The sequence below is a fragment of the Thunnus albacares genome, chromosome 20, assembly GCF_914725855.1.
Source record: "Thunnus albacares chromosome 20, fThuAlb1.1, whole genome shotgun sequence".
Classification (NCBI taxonomy): domain Eukaryota; kingdom Metazoa; phylum Chordata; class Actinopteri; order Scombriformes; family Scombridae; genus Thunnus; species Thunnus albacares.
In genome coordinates this window covers 27215375-27240099 of record NC_058125.1, presented here as the reverse complement: position 1 = coordinate 27240099, position 24725 = coordinate 27215375, and the positions used below count along the sequence as shown (strand labels likewise).

The window sequence follows — 24725 nt, the reverse complement described above, 5'->3', positions numbered from 1 at the left end:
TGTTCATTTGGGCTCCTGACTGTTGTTTTAACACACACTTGATAGGTTGTGAACCTGTCCTTTAAGCAGCTGTAAAGCCATTATTTGCTGCTCATAAATATGCTTAAAATCAAAGTTGAAATAGTTATGGATCCCTGGTCAATTAGAGATTTTAAACCTGTTGCCATACGTGCATGACATCAGACAGGTCACATGTGTTTTCACCTGACATTGAGTATGTTTACATGCACATTAGTATTCTGGTTTTGATCATATTCAGGCTGTTTACAAAGAACATGAGAAACCTGGTTATTCATCTCCCTCAGCCTCTTATTTCTGCACTGACTGACTCAACAGGTGAGGTAATTGTGAGCGTACAGCAGATAATGATTCACATCAGAGAGTCAAACCTCCACCAAACACTCTGTTGAAACCAGTTAGTTTGACTTTAAAGTGTGTGTTTAGCAGACTGAAGGTAACATCTCAACCAGCAGAGTGTGAAGAGAAAACCAACCAAAACCTTCTCAAACAGTGACGTTCTCTCCTTCTGCAGCCAAGAACATCCAAAGCAAACACTCAACAAACAGTAGCATCATGTGACAGTGTGAGGGTTCATGTGTAGTTTGTGTCCTGCTGAAAGCTCAGATATACAGTCAGTCTGTGGATACAACTAGATGGAACTAATACAGACAACAGAGACATCTAGTGGTGGAACGTGTTCATTTCAGCAGAGTTCAAGCTGCTTTTAGCTCCAATACAAGTCAATTCCATCTGTCATTTGGTTCTTCATCACTTCAGTGATGTCATGTGATGTTTCTGATGTAAGCTGCTCTGTATTTGTTCCTCTGGATCCTCCACTAAGTTCCCCACCTGTCCAATCATTTCTCTACACCAACAGCTGTTTGACACAAGACTTTACACCCAGCAGCTGCTCACAAACACACTCTACACCTGACTTTTATTGATGCTGGAAATATTTATTTGAAGTATATGCGAAGTTACAGACTAGATCAGAGAGAAAGAAAGAAAGAGATCAACGGATATTCTGCTGTTTGTTCGTTCTGGAGAATTACTGCACAGGACGAATCTTCATGCTGATGGCCTTCAGGGAGTAGTTAAAGTCCTTCCACTGGTACCACACCACTCCAATGGCATAGATAGTCTCATCTTCCCCCCAGCGATAAACCCCGTTGGGGTTTGCTGCGTGACAGTTTTTGTACCAGAACGCCCCCAGGAAGAGTTTGGCACAGTTGTTGCTGCTGGAGTCCTGGTCGTTGTCGAAGGTGGAGAACTTCTGTCCGTTGTGAACACGCAGGCCGTCTCCTAAAGAAATACAAGAAAACAACAAGTGTCTGATCACAACACTACTGCTAATGACACCACATTATATTATGTTATATAACTATTAACACTACAAATGTCACTACTTTATACAAATACTTCTAGTAATAATAATAATAATAATAATAATAATAATTTTAATAGTTTAGTTAATATTATTTAATTTAGTTAATAGTTAATAGTTTAATAGTAGTCCTACAAAATGAGAGGGGTTATTTTGGGCAGCTCGGGTTGAGCTGCTTTTTTTTTTTTTTTACAACAAAGAGTTATATTAATAATGGTCATACATTTTCCTAAATGAACTGTTTCATGGTGGCCTGTTTAAGCATTTCCAACAGTTAATGGGCATGAAACTCTCCCAGTTGATCATTTCATCACTGCAAACAAATAACAGCTGCGTTGAAATAAAAAGTCTGGGGGACTGTGTAGGCTACATGGTAAAGCTTCAGTCAACTAAGAGTCCCAAACTGCATTGCCTCAAGAAATCAGTCAAAGCTTCAAATTCTGTTTCCTGTACAGTTTATGGCCAATCGATTTTATTATACATACACACATTATTTTCTTTACATTTAAATATACAGTACAGTATTTTGTTCCTGATTATAACCACCAATCTGCAGTAATATATAATGTTATATTGAATATAGGTTACGTCACGGCTGGCGTCTTCACAAGAGTAATGGTTGCTGAGGATCATGGTTAGGCTAATGTAGCCGCTATCATACAAAACTGACAAGAAACTTGATTTCTCAGAATCAAAGGTGAAATAATTAAAACAGATGGCCATAACCCATCATATTGTTGAGATATCAATGACACTTTTGTGTTTTTGTGTTGAGAAATGTTACACATATCAAAACTGACATTGAGTAAAACATTCATATGCAGCATGTCCTCTCCAGTCCACCCACCAGACTGGTAACATTAAAATAAAGAAACAAAAACAAGGATAAAATCTTGTCATTAATGTTGAGCAATGTAGCCGTTAAAGTTGAAAAAAAAGTGAATAACAAATGACAAAAAACAATACAGTTTCTGTGCTCCTGAGTCCCAAGTGAAAAAAATATGGTGCAGGTATGAAACCTACCGCCAATTGAAATACATTAGTTTGAACGTCTTGCTGACTGTCACAAAGAAAAATGGAAAAATTGTTTCCATGTTCATGAATCGATAGATTCAATTTCATGACTATTTCACAAACTGCTGTGAGACCTTGTTGGCTACTGTAACATGAAGACAAGAATTGCAAAAAGTTGAATGGATATAAACACCTGAAACCTGCTGGGCCTCATTTACATAGTTTACCTTTAAATGTGTTTAGAAAAACCAAAGCTTCCATGTAATTAATAAAACATGAGCAGACCACAGATTTGTTGTTACCGACTTGAAAATCTTTGTGAATCTGTCTTTAGCTGAAGGAATCACACAAATAATCCAATATAAGGACAGAAATCTTCAGTGTCTCCATGTGGAAACTAAACATCAGAAAAACAAAACTACTACCTGCTAACAGTAACTGACCTGCTCCTCCATCAGTGAATCCAGACACATACAGTTTGTATCCGTTGGACTCTGATTCAATGGAGAACGAGGAGTAACGAGCAAACACTTTGTTTCCATTGAAGTCCTCCATGTCGACCAGCAGCTCGGACTTGTTCTGAGTCAGATAGAAGAGATTCTCAAGGCCTGAAAACACACAAACATGAAGTCACATCAGAGTTTGATGTTTGTTTTTATGAACAGTTTCATGAAGTCACATGACTGTTAGTTTGGTTTCATTTCTCACCGAGCCAGTACTCTCCAGCAGCGATACCAAAGCCCTTCTTGTAGTGATCCCAGGGCCTGTAGAAGTTCAGCGAGCCGTCCATCCTCCTCTGGAACACCTGGGAAGGGGGAGGGTTAAACATACAAGGGGCCTGTTTCAGAAAGCAGGTTTAACAAACTCTGAGTCGAACCTGAACTCTGAGCTGATGAACCTGAGATGAAACTCAGAGTTTTCTCTTCCAGAACAGCTGATCACAGTTTGTTCAATCAACTCTGACTATGTTCACTCTGAGTTAAGCTCATGTGTGGTGAATAAAAAAATCCATCATCAATGGAGCTCCGATACTACGAGTCACCATGGCAACAGGTAAATAAAAGGCAGAGCCTCCATTTGAACCCAGTGGACGTAGAAATATTAATGCATGTGTATGTGGACGATGTACATTTATCTTTAATAAAAGAGCCTGAGTCAGAGCAGGAAAAGTGTCAATAAAGTTTTATTCAGTGTCGTCCATTAATTCATCATTTATTAGACTTACATTTCCTTAATGATGATAAAGTGGAATCTGACTGTGTATCAGGCTGCAGCTACATTACATTTTAAATATATTTATTCAGTTTTAATCTGACGGACAAAACACAGGAAGCAGCAACTGAAGATGAAAAATATAGTTAAAGGTTTAAAACATATATAGATCAAAGACATAGAGACATGACTGTAGCTCACTGTCTGATCAGTAATAATAATATATTATTTATTTATAATAATGTGTTAATTTAAACATTGTCACTGAAATGCCGTTAAAACATGTTCAGACTTTGCTCCTTATTTAAAAATCTCACTTTCAAACTACATTCTGCAGCTGCACCAGGATCCTGCTCACTCAGAAATATTAACATATAATCTCAAATATTACGGGAATGATGTTCCATCAGTGGACCAATCACATCATGACTGATAGAGATAATTATTCATTGATCCTACGTGTCTAAAGCTTCATACCCATTGCTTAAATTTAAACTGAGATTACACATTATGTGCAATAAAGATTTCAGGTCAGGAGCTGCTCTAACAAACTGACAGAGTCTCAGAGTTATAACAGAAGGGCACAGAGGTTTGATTCTGAGCTGAGGATGAATTCATGCTGTGTAACATTTGACTGTGAGAGAAAAAACCAGGATTTAGATTCTAATAGATAGTAAACCTCCACTAATGAATGAGCTTTGATACGACTGAATGAAGACATGAATCAGCGTGTCTGGCTCTGTAAGAGGGAGGAGACTGAGAGAAACTAAGGGTTTGTTGAAGGAAACCTGCCAGTGAGCAGGTTAGCTTCACAGAGTCAGTTGCTGTAGTAATTGACCCCAAGCTTAAGTTAACTCTCTTTCTGGAACTGAAAACCCAGAGTTTTCCTCATCTCAGGATGAACAACTTCAGAGTTTTCACTAAACCCGCTTGCTGAAACAGGCCCCAGATCTATGACGGCTCATGTTTACAGACAACAAGGTGAATTTTATAAAGGTCCAACAGGAAGTGTTCATACTGAAAATCACTCAGTTGTGACTTGATGACTTCAGTTCAAAAACTCACCGTCCACCGTCCTCCATCTGAGTCCATGTCACAGTACACCTACACACAAACACACTCATTAGTAAATATATTCCTTTAGCTAAAACTACATCCAACCAGTAACATGACTATCTCCACTTATATCTGCTGGTTTAGTAGAATCAACCTGAACTGTCTTCACATGGTGACTCATCTATGAACCAACATCTTCTAACTGAGCCCCAGAGAGGATGAAGTGTACCTGGACAGCAGACGTGACTCCGATAGGATAGATGGTGTACACTCCACTGGATTGGCTGTTGTTATGGTGATAGATGTCACTGCAGTCCAGCGGGAGAAAGAAGCAGGAGGTCAACACTGGAGCCAGCAGGAGGAGAACCACTGAAACCAGCTGCAACAGAAACACAGCAGCAGACACAGAACAGAGGCTGTTAAAGGACGATTTCACAATTTATCAAGTGTCTTTAAACAATGGTCAGGTGTCCATATGAACAGTGAAAGAGGTTTTCCTCGCTGTAATCATTCCTCCTGTTAATACTGGCTTTTAAAAGATCCCCAGGGTGTCCACATAGTTATTTAGTGCAAAATGCACTTAAAAGTTGATGTGAAGCTTATATTCAGCTTCAGCAGTCTGAGTTAGTCATATCAAGTGGATATCTGACACATTTACAGTCTTTTTAGCATCAAATTCCCTCTTTGTGTTTCCTCGGACAGTGTTTCCCTGTTGAGCTGCGGTGGAAGTATAGTAACAAAAAGAGGGACTTTGGCACTAAAAAGACTAACGTTGAAAGATATCTACTTGATTTGACTCATTCAGACGCTGAAGCTTCATATTAGCTTCAGATAAACTTTTAAATACATTTTTGTACAGAAGGAGGACTGTGGATTTTGTCCCCCATCACTTCCATTGTAAGGTCATTATGAAGGGATCTTCTAATGGTCAGTATGAACAGGAGGAATGATTACAGCAAGAAAAACAGGTTTCAATGTTCATTTGGGCTCCTGACTGTTGTTTTAACACAGACCTGAAAAGTTGTGAACCCGTCCTTCAACATACTGAAACTACTGATCAATATTTATTCAGTATAAAGTCACAAACTTACCTTCATCTTCAGAGTTCAGCTGAGGTGATCTGATGAAAATCTTAACGTCAATCAGTCTGGATGCTCTGATGTTTCTGAGCTGTATTTATATCCTAGAGATTCTTTCAGTGGGTCTGCCTAAACCTAACCAGCCTCACCATGTAGTAGGCGTGTCTGTAGTACTGTAGGAGTGTCATGTAGTAGGTCTATTGTACGTCTTACTTAGACTACTTGATTTTTCTGGTTATGTGGGTGGAGACAAAAGCAATAGATCTCAGGCTGGCAGACTAAGACTACTTTGCAGATCACTGATAATACTAATATAACTTAACTTTTAACTATAAAGAATGAAATAAGTAATGAAATGAATTAAAGACTTTGTTGCATTTGAACCCTTTTTAACATGATGAGTTTTTACTGTTTTTAAACAGTTTTCAAACACCTTATGAATTGTTTCTCATGACCGTATGATCTTTTTAACCTTATCACAGCAGTTTTATCTTATTACAGACCATGAATTTAATGTCTTTTTAAACTTGTAACAGACCATTAGTGTATCATACTTTTAACTTGTCACAGGAGCAGTTTTTGTTTTGGGACGTTTATCGTAAATTATCTTTGCTCTTATTAAGTTTAACTTTGCATGGATTTTAATGTATAAATCTAGATTTTTTCCTTGTAAACAAACCACATTAGCAGAGCCAATAGAACATCAACATGCACATGAGATTTGTTAAGAAGAAGAAAAATATAGACCAGACTTATCCTTCAATGATAAAGGAATATACAAGTTTTTTATTTATACTGTATTACCGCTTCTATGTGTAAATGCATAGACAGTGCTGGAAGAAGTATTCAGTATACAGCAATGTAAAAATGCTCCATTACAAGTAAAAGTCCTGCATGAAAAATCCTACAACAGTAAAAGTACATAAGTATTATGAGCTTGATGTAGTTAAAGTATTGCAGTAAAAGTAGTGGTTTGGTCCCTCTGACTGATATATTATTATATATGACATCATTAGATTATTAATAGTGAAGCATCAGTGTTAGAGCAGCATGTTACTGTTGTAGCTGCTGGAGGTGGAGCTAGTTTACACTACTTTATATACAGTTAGCTAGTTTAGTCCAGTGCAGAGTCAGTTCATGTGCCAACAGAAGAACAAGAGCTGAACATTAACCTCAGAAGAACTGAACCTCACAGGTTCTTAAAGGCCCAACATGTGTACATTTTGATCCACAATAGACATCCACAGTTTCTTTTTTATAAATTAAAAGACAAAACAAAACAAAAACAAACTGCAACAACCACAGAAATCAACAAATACTAAAAAACACATTCAGGAAACAAACAGCGAAAACAAAATCAAACCTTTAAAGACACAAATACACAAACATTTCATTTATCAGCAGGCAACAACATATTTAGAAGTAAACCTAAATTCTAATTCTCATATTCAAAGTAATGGTATTATTATGTGAAGCAAATGTATTAATAATGAAGTCTCTGATCGTTCAAGATGTTTTTTAGTAACACTACTTCTGTCTGAAAACATCCTTCCAACATAAAGTAACGTTTGAGGAACAATCTGAAGTGATTTATGTTCAAGGAATCCCCCCACGCAGACTCAACAATAAACATTTTTCATATTTCCTTAAATATTAAAGTTAATAATATAAGTGTTTATTTCTGTGACATCACCTGTACAACAGATAAAATTCAGAAAAATTCTGTCAGAATCATTTGAAAACACATCTTGTACTTCAAAGGGTGTAGATCTGGTTTCAACTTTGTCATACTGTCAAAATCAACAGGTGTGTATGTGTTCACTCAAGTTAAAAAGTTCAAATGTAAAGTCCCTTACTCCTGTGCCAAAGTCCTCAAAGATTACCTGCCTCATTGACTTCAGACCAGTTGCCCTAACATCTGTAGCCATGAAAGTACTCAGATCCATGCTGATGGTCTTCAAGGAGTAGTTAAAGCCCTTCCAGTGGGACCACACCACTCCTACACCATGTATAGTGTCATCAGCCCCCCAGTGATAAACCTTGCTGGGGTTTGCATAGTGACAGTCCTTGTACCAGAACGCCACCAGGTAGAGTCTGGCACAGTTTATGTTTGTGGAGGAGTTCCGGTCTTTGTCAAAGGAGGAGAACTTCTGGAGAACTCAGGGAGTCTCCTACAGAAACACAAGAAAACAACATCATCTGTGGCCATGAAAGCATTTGAGCGCATCATTCTGTCATACTTGAGATCCTGCACCTCCCCACTGATGGACCCATCAGTTTGCTTTGCAAGCCAACCGGTCTGTTTAAGATGCAGTAAGCATAGCACTCCACCCCGCCCTGCAACGCCTCGAGTCACCAAACACCTACATACACATCCTGTTCATAGACTTCAGTTCCGCCTTCAATTCCATCAACCTACTCAAACTCTTTACCAAACTTTTGGACATGAACATTGATGCCATATGCCACTGGATTCAAAGCCTCCTGTGTAACAGGCCACAGAGGGTAAAGGTTAATAACCTAACCTCACATCCTCTCAACCTCAGCACTGGAGCTCCTCAGGGCTGTGTTTTCTCCCCCTGGGTATTCTCACTGTACACCCAACCAAGTCTCACAGCAATTCGTGAAATAGTCATGAAACTTAATCTCTCTATTTGTGTACGTGGACACGGTTTTTCCTTTTTTTCATAACAGTCAGCATGATTTTCAAACTAATGTATTTCAACTGAAAGTAGGTTTTGCGCGTGCAGTATGTTTTTTTCTGTCAGTCAGGACGCACTTTTAACCACACGCCATAAGACAAAAATGTCTTAACTAGATGTCTATCTTATAGTGCTGTAGCTAAATTTAAGGAAGCAATTCAATTGAATTCAATGCCATGTCTCAATACTACAGAGGACTCTTACACTAATTTTAGTCCCTCCCAAACTGAATCTCTCTTAATCTGGCAAGATAGTCTTAAAACATATAGGAAGGCCCTCTGAAATACCAGAGCTTATACTCATCATTAATAGAAGAGAATAAAAACAGCAGGTTCCATTTCAGCACTTTGGCTGACAAAGAGTCATAACTCTATTGATCCATGTATTCCTATAGCTCTCAGTAGTAACGACTTTATGAGCTTCTTTAATGATAAAATTCTAACTATTAGAGACAAAATTCACCACCTCCTGCCCTCAACAGGCACCGTTCTCTCCCCAAACACAGGCACCTTAGAAACAGCTGTAAATCCTGACATATATTTGGACTGTTTCTTCTCCAGTCAACTTTTCTGAACTTACTTCAATGATTTTTTCATCTAAACCATCAACCTGTCTATTAGACCCCATCCCAACTAGGCTGCTTAAGGAAGTCTTACCCTTAGTGAGCACTTCTTCACTACATATGATCAATCTGTCTTTAGTAACAGGCTATGTACCACAGTCCTTTAAAGTAGCTGTAATTAAACCTCTTCTTAAGAAGTCTACTCTCAATTCAGGCATTTCAGCCAATTATAGACCTATATCTAACCTTCCCTTTCTCTCTAAGATTCTTGAGAAAGCAGTCTCTAATCAGTTATGTGACTTTCTACATAACAATAGTTTATTTGATGATTTTCAGTCAGGATTTAGAGCGCATCATAACACAGACACAGCTGTGGTGAAAGTCACAATGATCTCCAAAATGCATCGGACAAAGGATTTGTCTCTATACTTGTCTTGTTAGATCTTAGTGCCGCATTCGACACAATTGACCATCAAATCCTTTTGCAGAGACTGGAACATTTAATTGGTATTAAGCTGGTTTAAATTCTATTTATTAGATTGATTTCAGATTGTACATGTTAATGATGAATCCTCCATGCACGCAAAAGTTAGACACGGAGTTCCACAAGGTTCTATGTTTGTACCAATACTATTCACCTTGTGTATGTTTCCTTTACGTAATATTATTAGGTAACAGTCCATCAATTTTCATTGCTATGCAGATGACATGCAATTATATTTCTCAATGAATCCAGATGAAACCAGTCAGTTAACTAAACTCCAAGCATGCCTTGAGGACATAAAGACCTGGATGACCTGCAATTTCTGCTACAAAATTCAGATAAAACTGAAGTTATTGTGCTTGGCCCTAAACACCTTAGAAACACTTTATCTAATGATATAGCTACTCTGGATGGCATTACCCTGGCCTCCAGCTCCACCGTAAGGAATCTGGGAGTAATCTTTGATCAGGATATGTCCTTTAACTCCCACATAAAACAAATTTCAAGGACTGCCTTTTTTCACTTACGTAATATTGCAAAAATCAGGCACATCCTGTTTCAAAAAGATTGGGGGAAAAATAGTCCATGCATTTGTTACTTCTGGGCTGGATTATTGTAATTCCTTATTATCAGGCTGCTCTAACAAGTCTCTAAAGACTCTCCAGCTGGTCCAGAATGCAGCTGCACCTGTACTGACAAAAACTAGAAAAAGAGATCATATTTTTATTTATTTAGCTTCACTGTATTGGCTTCCTGTAAAATCTAGAATAGAATTTAAAATCCCTCTCCTCACCTACAAAGCTCTTAATGGTCAGGCATCGTCATATCTTAAAGAGCTCATAGTACCCTATTATCCCACTAGAACACTGCGCTCCCAGAATGCAGCTTACTGGTGGTTCATAGAGTCTCCAAAAGTAGAATGGGAGGCAGAGCCTTCAGCTATCAGGTTCCTCTCCTGTGGAACCATCTTCCAGATTCGGTCTAGGGGGCACACACCCTCTCTATGTTTAAGAGTAGGCTTAAAAGGCCTTATATAGGTCTAGACTGCCGGGGGACTTCCCATGATGCACTGAGCTCCTCTCTCCTCCTCCTCCTCTCCATTTGAATGCATTCATGTACCAAGAATGCATATTATTAACTTGACCTTCCCCAGAGTTTTTGTGCTTTCTCATCTCACAGGATAGGGGACATGGACCCCTGCATTGGCTCCCTGTAAAATCCAGAAACCAGGTTCTTGAAGTGGAAAACTAACACTGAGCACATCATTGCAAAAGTTCAACAATGACTTTACTTCCTTTAACAGCTTAAAAAATACCAGATGAATCATAAACTTCTCTTTCTCTTCTACTCAGCCATCATGGAGTCCATCATAACATCCTGTATTACAGTACAGTAAGTGTTTTAACTAATTATGTCCCTAAAGTTAATAATGTAAGTGTTTGTGTCTGTGACATCACCTGTACAACAGATAAAATTCTGTCAGTCATTTGAAAACACATCCTGTACTTCAAAGGGTGTAGGTCTGGTTTCAACTTTGGCAGGAACATTTTTTGTTGTACTGTCAAAATCAACAGGTGTGTATGTGTACACACAGATTAAAAAGTGCAAATGTACAGTCCCTTACTCCTGTGCCAAAGTCCTCAAAGATTACCTGCCTCAATGGCTTCAGACCAGTTGTCCTAACATCTGTGGCCATGAAAGCGTTTGAGCGCATCATTCTGTCATACTTGAAATCCTGCACCTCCCCACTGATGGACCCATCAGTTTGCTTTGCAAGCCAACCGATCTGTTGAAGATGCAGTAAGCATAGCACTCCACCCCGCCCTGCAACGCCTGGAATCACCAAACACCTACACACACATCCTGTTCATAGACTTCAGTTCCGCCTTAAATTCCATCAACCCAGTCAGTCTTTACCAAACTTTTGGACATGAACATTGACCTGGCCATATGTCACTGGACTGGGAGCTTCCTGTGGAACAGGCCACAAAAAGTGAAGGTTAATATCCTAACCTGACACCCTCTTACTCTCTGCACTGGAGCTCCTCAGGGCTGTGTTCTCTCTCCCTGGTTATTCTCACTGTACACCACCCACTTTACGTCCAAGGACAGTTCTGTGAAAACAAATATGCAGACATCGCTGTAGGCCTCATCTCAGATGATGAATCGCAGTACCGCATTAAGGGGGCCGAAGCTGTCACTTGGTGCACAAACAATAACCTCCTGCTTAACACAGCCAAAACCCAGGAAATCATTATTGAGTTCTGATGTATGCCAAATCCAAAATTACCCTTAAAAATAAATGGAGACCCCATCACCACCACTGACTCTGTTAAATTCCTTGGAATTTACATTAGCAATAACCTGAAATACAAAACCAAGACTGAGCACATCATTGCAAAAGCTCAACAATGACTTTACTTCCTTAAACAGCTTAAAAAATATCAAGCACCAATTTCGCGTTCTGTTCTACTCAGCCATCATTGAGTCCACCATTACATCCTCTATTACACTACGGTACGGCAGCACAGACAGTCAGACACGGAAAACACTACAGTGGATTGTCAACAAGGCATCCAAAATCATAGTCAACACAAGTATTCAGATCCTTTACCTCAGTAAAAGTATTGTACCAATACAGCAATGTAAAAATGCCCCATTACAAGTAAAAGTCCTGTGTGAAAAATCCCACCACAGTAAAAGTACAGTATTATCAGCTTGATGTAGTTAAAGTATTGCAGTAAAAGTATGTTAGAAGTTTAGAGGGAAAAATCACTATTTGGTGGAGCCATTAACAACTCATAAACATCTGAAATGTGACCCCGACCACAAAAAGCCAAAAAGGTTGGAAACCACTGGTTTCATCTTTAACAATGTGTTGTATTTTAAAAGCTTGTTATATTATCCATTGTGTCAAATCTTCATCTGAAAAGTAACTAAAGCTGTCAAATAAATGTAGTGGAGTAGAAAGTACAATATTTCCCTCTGAAATGTAGAAAGTAGCATCACATGGAAATACTCAAGTACAAGTACTTCAAAATTGTACTTAAGTACAGTACTTTCGTAAATATAGTTACTTTTTACTGGGTGACAGTGTGAGGGTTCATGTGTAGTTTGTGTCCTGCTGAAAGCTCAGATATACAGTCAGTCTGTGGATACAACTAGATGGAACTAATACAGACAACAGAGACATCTAGTGGTGGAACGTGTTCATTTCAGCAGAGTTCAAGCTGCTTTTAGCTCCAATACGAGTCAACTCCATCTGTCATTTGGTTCTTCATCACTTCAGTGATGTCATGTGATGTTTCTGATGTAAGCTGCTCTGTATTTGTTCCTCTGGATCCTCCGCTAAGTTCCCCACCTGTCCAATCATTTCTCTACACCAACAGCTGTTTGACACAAGACTTTACACCCAGCAGCTGCTCACAAACACACTCTACATCTGACTTTTATTGATGCTGGAAATATTTGTTTGAAGTATATGTGAGGTTACAGACTAGATCAGAGAGAAATAAAGAAAGAGATCAACAGATATTCTGCTGTTTGTTCATTCTGGAGAATTACTGCACAGGACGAATCTTTATGCTGATGGTCTTCACAGAGTAGTCAGCGCCCTTACAAGTCTATTACTCCACTACTACACATGAGAGAGTGCCATCAGCCCCCCAGTGATAAACCCTGTTCGGTTTTGTTTGGTGTGAGTGAGGGAGGGTTAACTCGATAAACACACAAGATCTCTGACAGCTCATGATTTATTGTGAAGGTCAAACAGGAAGTGCTTATATTGAAAACCACTCGGTTCTTCCGTCCTCAGACTAAGTCCATGTCACAGTACACCTACACACAAACACACTCATTAGTCAATATGATCCTTTAGCTAAACTATATTCAATCAATCAGCAGCCGTGACGTCTTGAGGCTGAACAACCTTGAAGTGCTGCCGACAGCTGCAAGATGCTCCAACTGACTCCCATTCAAAAGGCCTCAACTTCTCTCTAGAAATACTAAGTCAATCATTGTTTTCAGCAAGTCATTATGGTCTCCAAGGCTGTCTCTTGTTATATATGGACTATACATGTGCATCAGAGCCCGCGACTGCTAGGGGGCCCCATTGCACCAATGTATTTTTTTTCTCCAAAAATATAAATTGACATTTTTGGTAACTGTTACTCTGTATTGAAATAAGTCCCATAAATTATCTTATTATTTAGTAGCCAGAATGGCAGAAGTAATACAACATATTAGAAGTAATACAACATATCCACACACATTAATACTGCATAAAATACAAAATTATGAACCCTAGATCCCCAAAAAACAACAACACCAAAAAACAAGGTATGAATTGAACCATAAATAGTTGTATATATGAATCCTAACCATAGCCATCCCTAGTTGTAGAGACTAACTAACATGTGCAGTTCTCTCATGACATGGCTTGCCATTGTAACCTTTTCTCTCGTGTTTTAAGTGCTTCTTTCATGGTGACTGACTTGTGACTTAACTGACTTTTCTTGCTTGACATTTAGCATTGACTTGACTTGGCTTACTTGAGTCTAAGTCACAGTGATTTAAGACTTGCTTGAGCCTTGAGGTTAAGACTTGAGACTTGCTTGTGACTTGCACATGTGTAACTTACTCCCACTTCTGATATTTGTGAACATGAACTACTTTCTCCCAAAGCCACAAACCAGAGACGTAAGACTCAAATTTGTGATGCCATCCGGAATAAAGTCTGGAGTTGCTTCATATACAATGAATGTGAAACTAATTTTGTAGTATTTTTTTAATACCCAAATAAGCTTTATTCTATAATAAACTTTCATATCTGAAACATAAAATGTACCTGTATACTAGGCTTGGGCAATGTCTACAGAATTCCTTTGTAAAGCAAGCAGTAAAGGGTAATTTTGTGATATATTCTGGTTATTAAATATCTTGAAATCTATTACAACACATTGTAATAAGTAGTCAATAAATATATAAATATGAATAAGTGTGAGGGGAGAACAGTTAGCCAAGTGGCCTCAATTGCACATGCCCATTACTAACAGTATGATAAGCAGTAAAGTGCTCAATAAGTGCAGCAGTTGTCGGTAAAGTGCAGCACTTAAGTTATGAGATACAGCGGTCAAAACTAGTACCAGTGTCGTAGTACTCGAGTTCAGGACTTGGACTCGAGTCTGACTCAAGTCTGATTTTCAGGACTCGTGACTTGTCTTGGACTTGCGCACTGATGACTTGGACTCAGCGATGATGACTTGGACTCGGACTTGGACTCATGCATTGACTGCATTCAGACTCAGAAGTTGAAATTGATAAAGAAGTAATATATATCCTATTTTTTGCTGGTCAAATTTTCACATAGCCACACTATGGTTCACGTCACGCACACAGTAGCTGCAGCTCAGACATTGTAGCCACACACACAACATGCACGTCGCGCACACAGCGCACAGAAAGCCACAGCCACACACATACACACACACACACACACACACACACACACACACCATGCAGTCGCGCACACAGTGCAAAGACACTACAGCCACACACACACATCATCATTGGTATGGAAGTTCTTTAGCGTGAGTGAAGAAGACACAAAGCTCGCAATTTGTAATACCTTTAAGTCCAAAAAAAAGACACTTATTTAATTCTTATAAAGAAAATCAGAATCACCAAAAATCCAAGAAAATTGTAATTGGTGCATCATTAATATTAACATGAAATCACAGCTGTGTCATTTTTGTTTAATGTGTCATTTTTTATTTGTATGTCAGCTCTTTGACCGTTCCAGAGTGGAACACTGGAGCCCATCTTGGAACTCAACTCAGGCTGAACTTTAATGACTCAGACTCGGACTCAGGTAATGAGGACTCAACTCAGACTCAACTCAGACTCTTCTTTGGTGACGCGGACACTAGGGACTCGAGACTCGACTCGGACTCGAGACTTAATGACTCAACTACAACACTGACTAGTACTAGTATGGTACAGCATTTCAGTGTGGTGCAGAGGTTGTCAGTCTCACAGCTGCTGGGAAGAAGCTGTTCTTTAGTCTGGTGGTTCTGGCATTGATGCTGTGCAACCTCCTGCCTGAGGGGAGGGGGCAAATAGTGCATTTGCAGGGTGGGTGGAGTCCTTCATGATACAAGTCTTATTCCTGCACTTGCTGATGTAAATGTCACTGATAGTGGGTAGGCTGCTGTCAATGATCTTCTGTGCAGACTTCACTACCCGCTGTAGTGCCTTTCTGTCTGCAGCAGAGCAGTTGCCGGACAACATGGTGATGCATTTCCTGCATCACCTCAACAGCTGCTCCTCTGATGTAGAGGGAAGGGGCAGTGTTGCCACTCTTCCTGAAGTCCACAATCATCTCCTTAGTTTTCTTCACGTTGATGCAGAGGTTGTTTGCTCTGCACCAAGCCTCCAGTTGTTCCACCTCCTGCCTGTACTCTGACTAATCATTGTGAGTGATGAGTTCCACCACTGCTGTGTCATCTGCAAACTTCACAATATGATGACTTGGATTCTTGGCTGAGCAGTCATAGGTCAGTAGGGTGTACAGCAGGGGGCTCAGGATGCATCCCTGGGGGGAACTGACTGGGGCCTGTTTTTTAAAAAGTCCAGTACCCAATTGCATAAGGATGAGCTCAGTCCAAGTAATGACAGTTTGATTACCAGAGTCTGTGGGATAATGGTATTGGAGGCAGAGCTAAAATCCAAGAAGAGGAGCCTGATGTAAGAGTCCTTGCTCTCCAAGTGAGTGAGGGACAGGTGAACAACAGATGAGATGGCGTCAGCAGTGGAGTGGTACTGATGGGGATCCACTATGACGTTGATGGTGTCTTTTATGTGGGCCATGACCAGCCGTTCGAAGCACTTCATGATGATCGGAGTAAGTGCTACGGGGCGATAATCATTCAGGCATGACACTGTTGAGCTCTTTGGTACAGGGATAATGGTGGCAGTCTCGAGGCATGTTGGTGCAGTTGCCTGGGAGACAGAGGTGTTGAAGATGTCCATCGTCACCTCTGAAAGCTGGTGTGTGCAGTCCCTAAGGATCCAGTCTGTGATGTTGTCTGGGCCTGCAGCCTTGCGGGGGTTAACTTTCTGCAGGGTCCTCCTCACATCTGTTGTGGGGTGGGGTGAGCCTCGTGCTAGGAGAGGTATTGGAATCCTGGAAACGAGCGTAAAAGGTGTTAAGGGCATCGGCAAAAGATGGGTCCCTGGGGCATTCTGCATCCCTTTTGTTGTAGTCAGTGATGCTCTGCATGTCCCCCGTCTGTTTGTGTACATGTAATCAAGTGTGTTGTTTCCTCAGGTTGCAATGGTGACGTGCTGGTGAAACTTTGGTAGAATATCTGTCAAGTTGACGTGGTTGAAATCACCCGCAATCACAAAAAATGCCTCCGGTGCATGTTTTGGAGTGAGCAGATGTCGTGAAACTCTCTGAGCGCATCACTAGCATCAGCACTCAGGAGGATGTAAACAGCAAAGATAAACACAAACTCACCTTCATCATCAGAGTTCTGCTGAGATGATCTGATGAAAATGTTTATGTCAGTCAGTCTGGATGCCGTGATGTGTCTGAGCTGTATTTACATCCCAAAGATTAATAAATAACTATACAGCTGCTGCTTCACACTGATAAAACTATTTGCTGAACAAATGGAAACATAATGTTCTTGAGTGTGTGTGTCTCTGTTTACATGACTTTGTTGGGACCAAAACCTGACATCCGCCAACATTTCAGGGACTCTTTAAGTGTTTACTTTGGAGTTTAATATTTCTTTTTAGGGTTAAGCTTAGCATCAGGCAAGAGGTCAGATCGGGCTGAAAGTAGTCCACTAGTTCAGCTACCTGGGTGGTGTCATCTCCTCTGACGAGATGGACAGCAGACTAGCTGAGACAAACAGCATGTACAGCAGGCTTTACAGACACATCTGGGACAAAAGCCACCTAAAGAAGCAGACAAAAGTCAGTTTGTACCACACAGTCGTGCTGACCATCTTCCTGTAATGCACCAAGTCGGAGGTCCTGTATTGCCATCTCCTGAACCTGCTTGAACGTTTCTATCAGTGCTGCGTCCACTCCATCCTGTACGATGAACAGGGCGGCTGTGGTTTAAGAGGAAGAGCGGGTCACCCACTAACTGGAAGATCGGTGGTTCGATTCCCGGCTCCTCCGGTTCACATGTCCAAATATCCTTGGGCAAGATACTGAGCCCCAAATTGCTCTGGAAAGCTGTGCAATATGTGTGTGAATGATTAGAAAAATTCCTCCTGATGAGCAGGCACCATGCTACGTAAACAAACTATAGTAGCAGGATTTCACTTCTTTTTCTCCTTCTTTACTCCAAATGTCAACTTCTCAAATCCATCCGTATATGTTGGAGCTGAATCTGACCTGATATATGAGAGTGGACAATGAGAACAACACATGGAAACACCTTAGCAACAACCTTAGCAACTAAAGCTACATAACAGACTCCGGTTTATGAGCATATGGGATGAGCTGACGTCAGCTCGTCAGCAAGCTAGAAGAAACATTGCAAATGAAATATTCAGAGCAGTTGAAGCCCTGACTTTTGACTTGCAGGCAGCATAACATACGTTCACCCCAAGTTTCTGAACTTTGACCATGTTTAACATCCGACATCAGAGCAGGGTATAAATAACAGAAAACCACAAAAAGCAGAATATGTCCCCTTCAATGTAGCTTCATGCTGCCCCACCGCCGTGTCCACTGTCCTTTTCATTTATTGTTGGTCATTTTCTGGTGAACTGTAGTGACTAGGTGGTGCATTTCATACATGCTATGATGTTTTTCCATATATGATGAGATGCTAATGCACTTTGTTTTATTGTAATAAGATGTTCTTTAATTTTATTATATCATAGAACAGCACCACCATCATATCACATTTTGTCTTTACCCATTCCCCCTTTTTGAAAAATGTAATACAGTAATGTTTACTCTAAATTTTAACTGACACACCTTGTACTTTTATTTAACTATATTTTCACACAAGTTTATAGTACTTTTACTTGAGTAAAATATTCTAGCACTCTTTCCACCCCTGATAATGATGTACATGAATCATGTGACTTAAACATCACTGAAGAGCTGAAAACATCAGATCTGTGTGGAGTGATGAGGAGACTGTAACCTTCCTCACATCAATACATGAAACAAACAGAAATGTCATATTTCCATCATGTTTTCCACATGGTTTTCCATCGTTTGAGCTTTGACTGTTGCTCTTTTAATGACGTCATCTCCTTGTGTTGTCTTCTTCTGCAACAGTTTAATGGCATCGACTGGAGAATTAGTGCCACCTGCTGTTTATCTTGTTACATTTGGATAAACGTAAAGTCAAGAGGAAGTCTTTAATCCAAGTATGCAAACATGATTCACTGGATCAAAGAACACAAAATGTCAGTGATGCAGCTGCTGCTTCACACTGATAAGACCAATTCTACATGTCTAAATATCTGTTTGTGTGTATGTTTGTGTGTGTGTGCGTATTGAACTCTGCAGGATCAAAGTGTTTTAATTTCAGCTTTCTTCAGTTATTAAGTTTCTCTTCATTTTACATGCTTCTATTTTGTTGAATCATATACTTTGATAATCAGAGAACAGTTTTTAAAGTTTTTAATGTTTATGGGATGTTTTAGCAGTGACACCAGCATTTCCACAGCTACAGCAGTGACACAGGTCACTTCAGGTTGTCCTGTTAATAGTTTTTGGCTGTTTGTTTTCACAGCTGGAAGGTTCCCGTTAAAGTCAGTTATCCTTTAAAAAAGGTCAGTTTATTCAGGCCTTAATCAGAATCACCCATACCCCTACATTTAATGTTATAATTCATTATGATTATAAATCAGAAGCTGTGTTTGGTTCCGTTCATGCTCGGCAGTTTTTCATTAACAGTCATTCAGTGTATTTACATCCTGTAATTATCTCTAATAGTTTTTATTGTTCTGCTGTTTTTTGAAATCTTTCACACACATTCAGGGATTGACAGTAAACATGTGATCCAGAGTTACTGTTTGTAATTTGATCTGATTGATATCGGCACCATTGTTTACTGTTCACTCTCCTACAGCTGCATCACAGCTGGATTAGCTTCCTGCAAATGCTAACATTTCCTGCTGCAGCTTAATATTAAAAACAGGAAACATATTGTGTTAATCACAGAGGTTAAATCTTCATAAATCATAAATGTGTCATTTAGCTGATGTTGTGTCAGTGGATGAGTTGTAGTGGAGCGCCGGGATGAAAATATAATTAGTATCTCCCTCTCTGCACAGAGATGCATTTATTCGGAGTCACCATATTTGAATACCAACCTTTTTTAAAATTTTGGTTAAATGAGTTGGATGCAATCAAGCTGGAAATTAGTGTTATGCATTGTTACTTTTGCCCCTTTCTGCCGGGACGAAAGAAACACAGATGCAGGACAAAAGTAACGGTTGGATAAATTGACCACAAAACAAATAAGCACTTATTATTTCTGGCATATAACGCTCATTCATGCTTCAGTTAGTCCTCCAAGCAAATTACCATATTTCTCTCAAATCAATTCATGTTAAATGTTGCAATTGTATGAAACTGGTCCAATGCGTCAAACTCATCTTAGTGCATAATCACCATTTTCTCTTATGAATGACATTGGGTTGGAATTTAAGATGTTTAAACTGTTACAAATCCTTACCCATCATGTGCACTCCATCTCCAAATCATACGTGTTCCTGTCTTTTTCAGGACAGTCGAATAATCAATTCTAGGCTTCACTCAAGCCAAGTTATTCCAGAGAACCGTTTTTTTCCCCCCAGTACACACAAGGTAATCAATTCAGTCACTTGTTTAGAACATCAGCCTACATTAAAAAGAATACAATGTCGCCTTGAACAATGGATGATGAACAAACATTTATTCACTGTTTTTTGTGTGTTTGTTGTTTTGTTTTCAGGTCACATCTGGACTCGTTGGTCTTCCTCACACTAACCCTGGGCATTTCCTGCAGACATAAAGAACAAATAAATAAATCTTTAATAATAGCAGGACAAAAGTAACACCATGTTACTTTTGTCCCTTCCCCGTGTCCGTCAACTTCACCCTGACTATCACCAAAGGTAGGCTCATATGATAAATTAAACCTTCACTGATACTTATGGATAGTTCTAACAGATGATATACATTTAACAAATAAACAGAAAACACTTCCAATATGTATTTTTTACTTGAAAAATAAGTTTTTCTACTGTAACTCTGACAAAACTGATGAGATCGGGCTGATTTTTCGACTGCAGACTCAACAGTGGGGTGTACCTCACATGGACTTCACAACGACATGTCCCTGACTTCTGTGTTACAACAGAAAAGGTCCGTGTCCGTGATACTTTCGTCCCGGCTCTCGCCTAAATATGTCAGAGAGTGATGAATGAAGAAGCCACAGTGAGTTGTTAGATGCATGTCTCCACCTCCTCAGCAACACTACTGACATCACATCCATGTTGCCACTATGACTAACTGACTTCTTTATTAAAACATCTGTAAACACAAACACCAGCTGCTCAAACAGTGTTTAATGTTGTGTTAAACACACTTGCTGTTACCACAGTAACCACAGGTGTTGCCAAATTAACCTGGATTGAAATCTGAAGGATTACAATTTTATAATAATTCCTGAACATTTTTACAATCTTTGATTAACTTTGTAATGTACATAAAACAAAAATAATTGGCATTTTAGACTACAAAACTTTGAATGTTCTGGCTAACTAAAGTCTTAAGTTGTTAATTGTGATGTATCTGCATATATTTTTTTACTTAATTATAAATCTCAATATCCATTATGATATAAAGATGTTAATATTACTCACTTACAGGAACTCCAGTGATGGTGATTCAGTATTAAGCCTGCGTTGAATAATATTTCTGACATTAAAAAAGCAGCACTTCCCAAAGATCACCAAAACCCAAGAACTGTTAAAAGGATCGTTGGAGCCAAAATTATGAATTTGCTAATAACTTGTATTTTGATGAATTATGCATAAATATAATTAAATATGAGGAGTGGGAATAGACTCATTATAAAGTGTTGGAGCTGTGTTAATGAATTGTTGTTGGAACGTGGAGTGTAGACACTCTCCTTTAACAATCAGTTGATTGAGGCAGCAATTGTAGTAACTGTATCAGCCTGTAAATAAGAGTTGAGCTGTCATTAAGTCAAGGTTCTGTAGAGAGGAAATGGTGTCGGAGCAAGAGTTGTACAGTGAAATTGAAAATGAAAATGAAGACATGAGGGATTGAAAATAAAATAAAAAAGAAGAAGAATAGAATAAGTTACTCAAGCAATTCCAATCAGTAATCGAGCAAAGAGGAGACGGATCTCGTCGGGGTGACAGCCATGACACAAGCAGACGGGATTTTCAAGGACTTGCATGCGGTCTGAAAGTGTATAATGGAAAAACTTGGAGTAGTGTGATCAGTCAGGATAACTAGAAGTGGGATGGTTATCACAGATAGTGTCTGAAAGCGTCAGAGAGATAGAACCCTTAAGATTCATGCATTTGAAGATTATAGCAAGATTATAAATGTGACTAGCTTCCGACTTGGATCAGAAGCAAAGATAAAGGGAGTGGTAAGTGGCCACTGTCAGTAGAGGCTGAGTGTTTCAGGATGTTGCAGGTGTGTAAGACGCAAGAAGAATGACTAGAATCAGAGAAGGGGTGAAGGAGGACAGTAATTCTTTGTGTTTGAGTTTTGAAGGGGAATTGCCGGAAAGAGTGTACCTTCATTATGTGATATGATTATAGTGAGTTACAGGGTGAGGCAATATGAGGCAGCTCCTGTAAGATGTTTCTGCTGTCAAGAATATGGATATGTTGCTGCAGTATGTAGGGGAGTCAGAAGATGTGGGAGGTGTAGGAAGGACAGCTGCAATGTGGAGGTGTGTAAAGATGAGAAAGAGTGAGCAGACTTCCTGCACTGCAAGGTAAAATCACTATACAGGGTCAGCACAGTGTCCAAAAAGAATGAAGGAAGAGAAAGTCAATAAGATGAGAACAGGAAAGTGATTGTTGTACACCGAAGCTGCTAACAGAATGGAGAGAAATGACAAGATGGTGGCAGTGCAAAAAGGACCAGAGCAAGAAAGGAGCGGAGCTGATCAGATTATCTGCATGCAAACGATTTTTGGCCTTCATTGCTAAACTAGACTAAACTAGCACTACCATGGACTTGTGCATCACGTGATACAATTCTCTCTGGTTGAAGAGCGAGGGCTGAACAACTGTTATCACTTTCCTGGTAGTGCTGAGGAGAGGCTGAACAGTTCTGGAATGTTCTAGTCCCCCCTTAGGAAGGATGAGCACAGATGAATATGTCATGTATCAGTGGCTTAGAAAAAACACTGGGCATCTCCTAGAGGATACACTACATGTCTCCTCAGTGTCTGTTTCAGAGAGATGGGAAGTCAGGTAGCTGTTAGCTCTGTCTCTCAGTGGAGGTTGAGAAACTGACTTTATTCCCAAGAACTTAGGGTCAGTTGGGAATTGTTCCCATCTTCTAAATGGAGAGGGAGTTGATCTTTCATTAAAGGAGAAGTGTGAATCGGAGTAACCAAAATCACATTGGCTGACTGACTGTGGTGGGGCAGGACATTCTGACCTCCTTCCTCCTTGTGTGAGCAGAAATCTAACTCTGCTGAGTGCAGTTTTCTAAATAGCACATGGCTTTCTTATTGGCCGTCTGAACCTCATGGAGGAGGCAAGCATTTTGCACTCTAAGGAAATCTATCTCTTTTCTAGGGCTGCTTTGCTCTGACAGGTGAGGCTGGTTTGCCTGTGAAAGTTCAGAAGCAAGCATTACAATGGGTCTTTGGATGCGGTCTGTGCAGCATACCTGTCCTTGAGTAGCGAGTCCATCTCTTTCCTGCACTCACTGAAATTCAACCTGCTGATATATTCTGTGTAGCCAGGTTCTAGGTTCTGTGCCATGGAAGAAATAAACTGCTCTACACAGGGATTCTCCATTGTTGTCTCTGGAACGGAGGGTTAGATTAAACAGTTGACTAGTACAACAAAACAATGTGGTTGGCTATGGTGTTGTGTGGCTGATACTTTGTAGTGTAGTTTGGGCAGTACACTACCCTAATCAAACAATAGGGTGGCTTACACTATGGGGAGTAGATTCCTGTGGAGGAGGGGTAGCTACGGCACTGTCTAGTGGCTCTAGTGGGCACAACAGATTTTAACATGCACTAACTGAGATGCAGGGCAGTAACAGTCAGAGGATTGTTTCTTAAAGTTGATTCAGGCTAGAATGCATGGCAGTAACAGCTAGAGCATAACTTCTAAGTTTCACAGGGCTGTGGCTCTATCTCACAGGCTCTATTTCTTACTCGGGTTGGAATGGCAGTAACAGCCAGGTACAAGCTCTCAATGTGTCACAGGGCTGGTGGTACACTGTGTTTTAATTAAAAAGGGGAGCAGTTGAATTAACAGCCAATTCTGATAGCTTGACTAGATTGCATTGAATATGTGGTATTCAAATGCTTAACTGAGATTCTTACACTTCCTACAGAGTAGGCACAACTTCAGTGGCTAGCAGCACCAGTAAGCTCTTAGTGTAACACTATGAGGAACACTGTAAACACCTACAATGTTAGTTATCAATAACTCAATATTTGGGTTACCAATTGCTTTAGCTAAATTTGATTTTAAAAAATCAAATCTCACCACACTGCACTGTTTGTAAGTACAGCTAGATATCTACTCTTGTGGCAGACTAGTTGTGTTGAATATAAAGGCTTTTGGATTGTCTAAAAGTTTGAAATTCCAAAACATCCAAAATTATGCTGAAATTAAAACTGAACAATTATGAATAATTGCCAACAATACTCTGCCTCACACAGGGCACCATTTTGTTGGACTTTGGCTACAACTTTGGCTATCAGCAATAATTAATGATTATCAAAGATAATTATTAATTATTAAAATCAATAAAAAATATTAATAAGATTTAATAATGATGGGGCACCACCCTGGAGTCAGGGAAATAGATAGCCAATTCAGTCTCAAAGTGTACTAATTTATCAGTTTGGAACTTTGATTAATAATTAACTAATAACTATAAACTAAATCACCATATCAATAGCTAGTTAAGGTTGAAGGCTTTTGGAGTTCTTTGCAGAGCAGAGGTTGGCAAAACCCATTCTTGT

General features: G+C 39.6%; 2 protein-coding genes across 2 annotated transcripts in view; both read right to left on the bottom strand.

The window, feature by feature from the left end:
- LOC122971143 (microfibril-associated glycoprotein 4-like) overlaps window positions 1-17046 on the bottom strand; it is a 34510-nt gene extending 17464 nt beyond the window's left edge. Inside the window, exon 1 of the mRNA XM_044337674.1 lies at window positions 17013-17046. Coding sequence (XP_044193609.1) covers window positions 17013-17021 — 9 coding nt within the window. The 5' untranslated portion in view covers window positions 17022-17046. The remainder of the gene's footprint in view (window positions 1-17012) is intronic.
- LOC122971137 (microfibril-associated glycoprotein 4-like) overlaps window positions 12941-24725 on the bottom strand; it is a 750976-nt gene continuing 739191 nt past the window's right edge. Inside the window, exon 7 of the mRNA XM_044337668.1 lies at window positions 12941-13004. The gene's annotated coding sequence lies outside the window, so the exon portion shown is untranslated. The remainder of the gene's footprint in view (window positions 13005-24725) is intronic.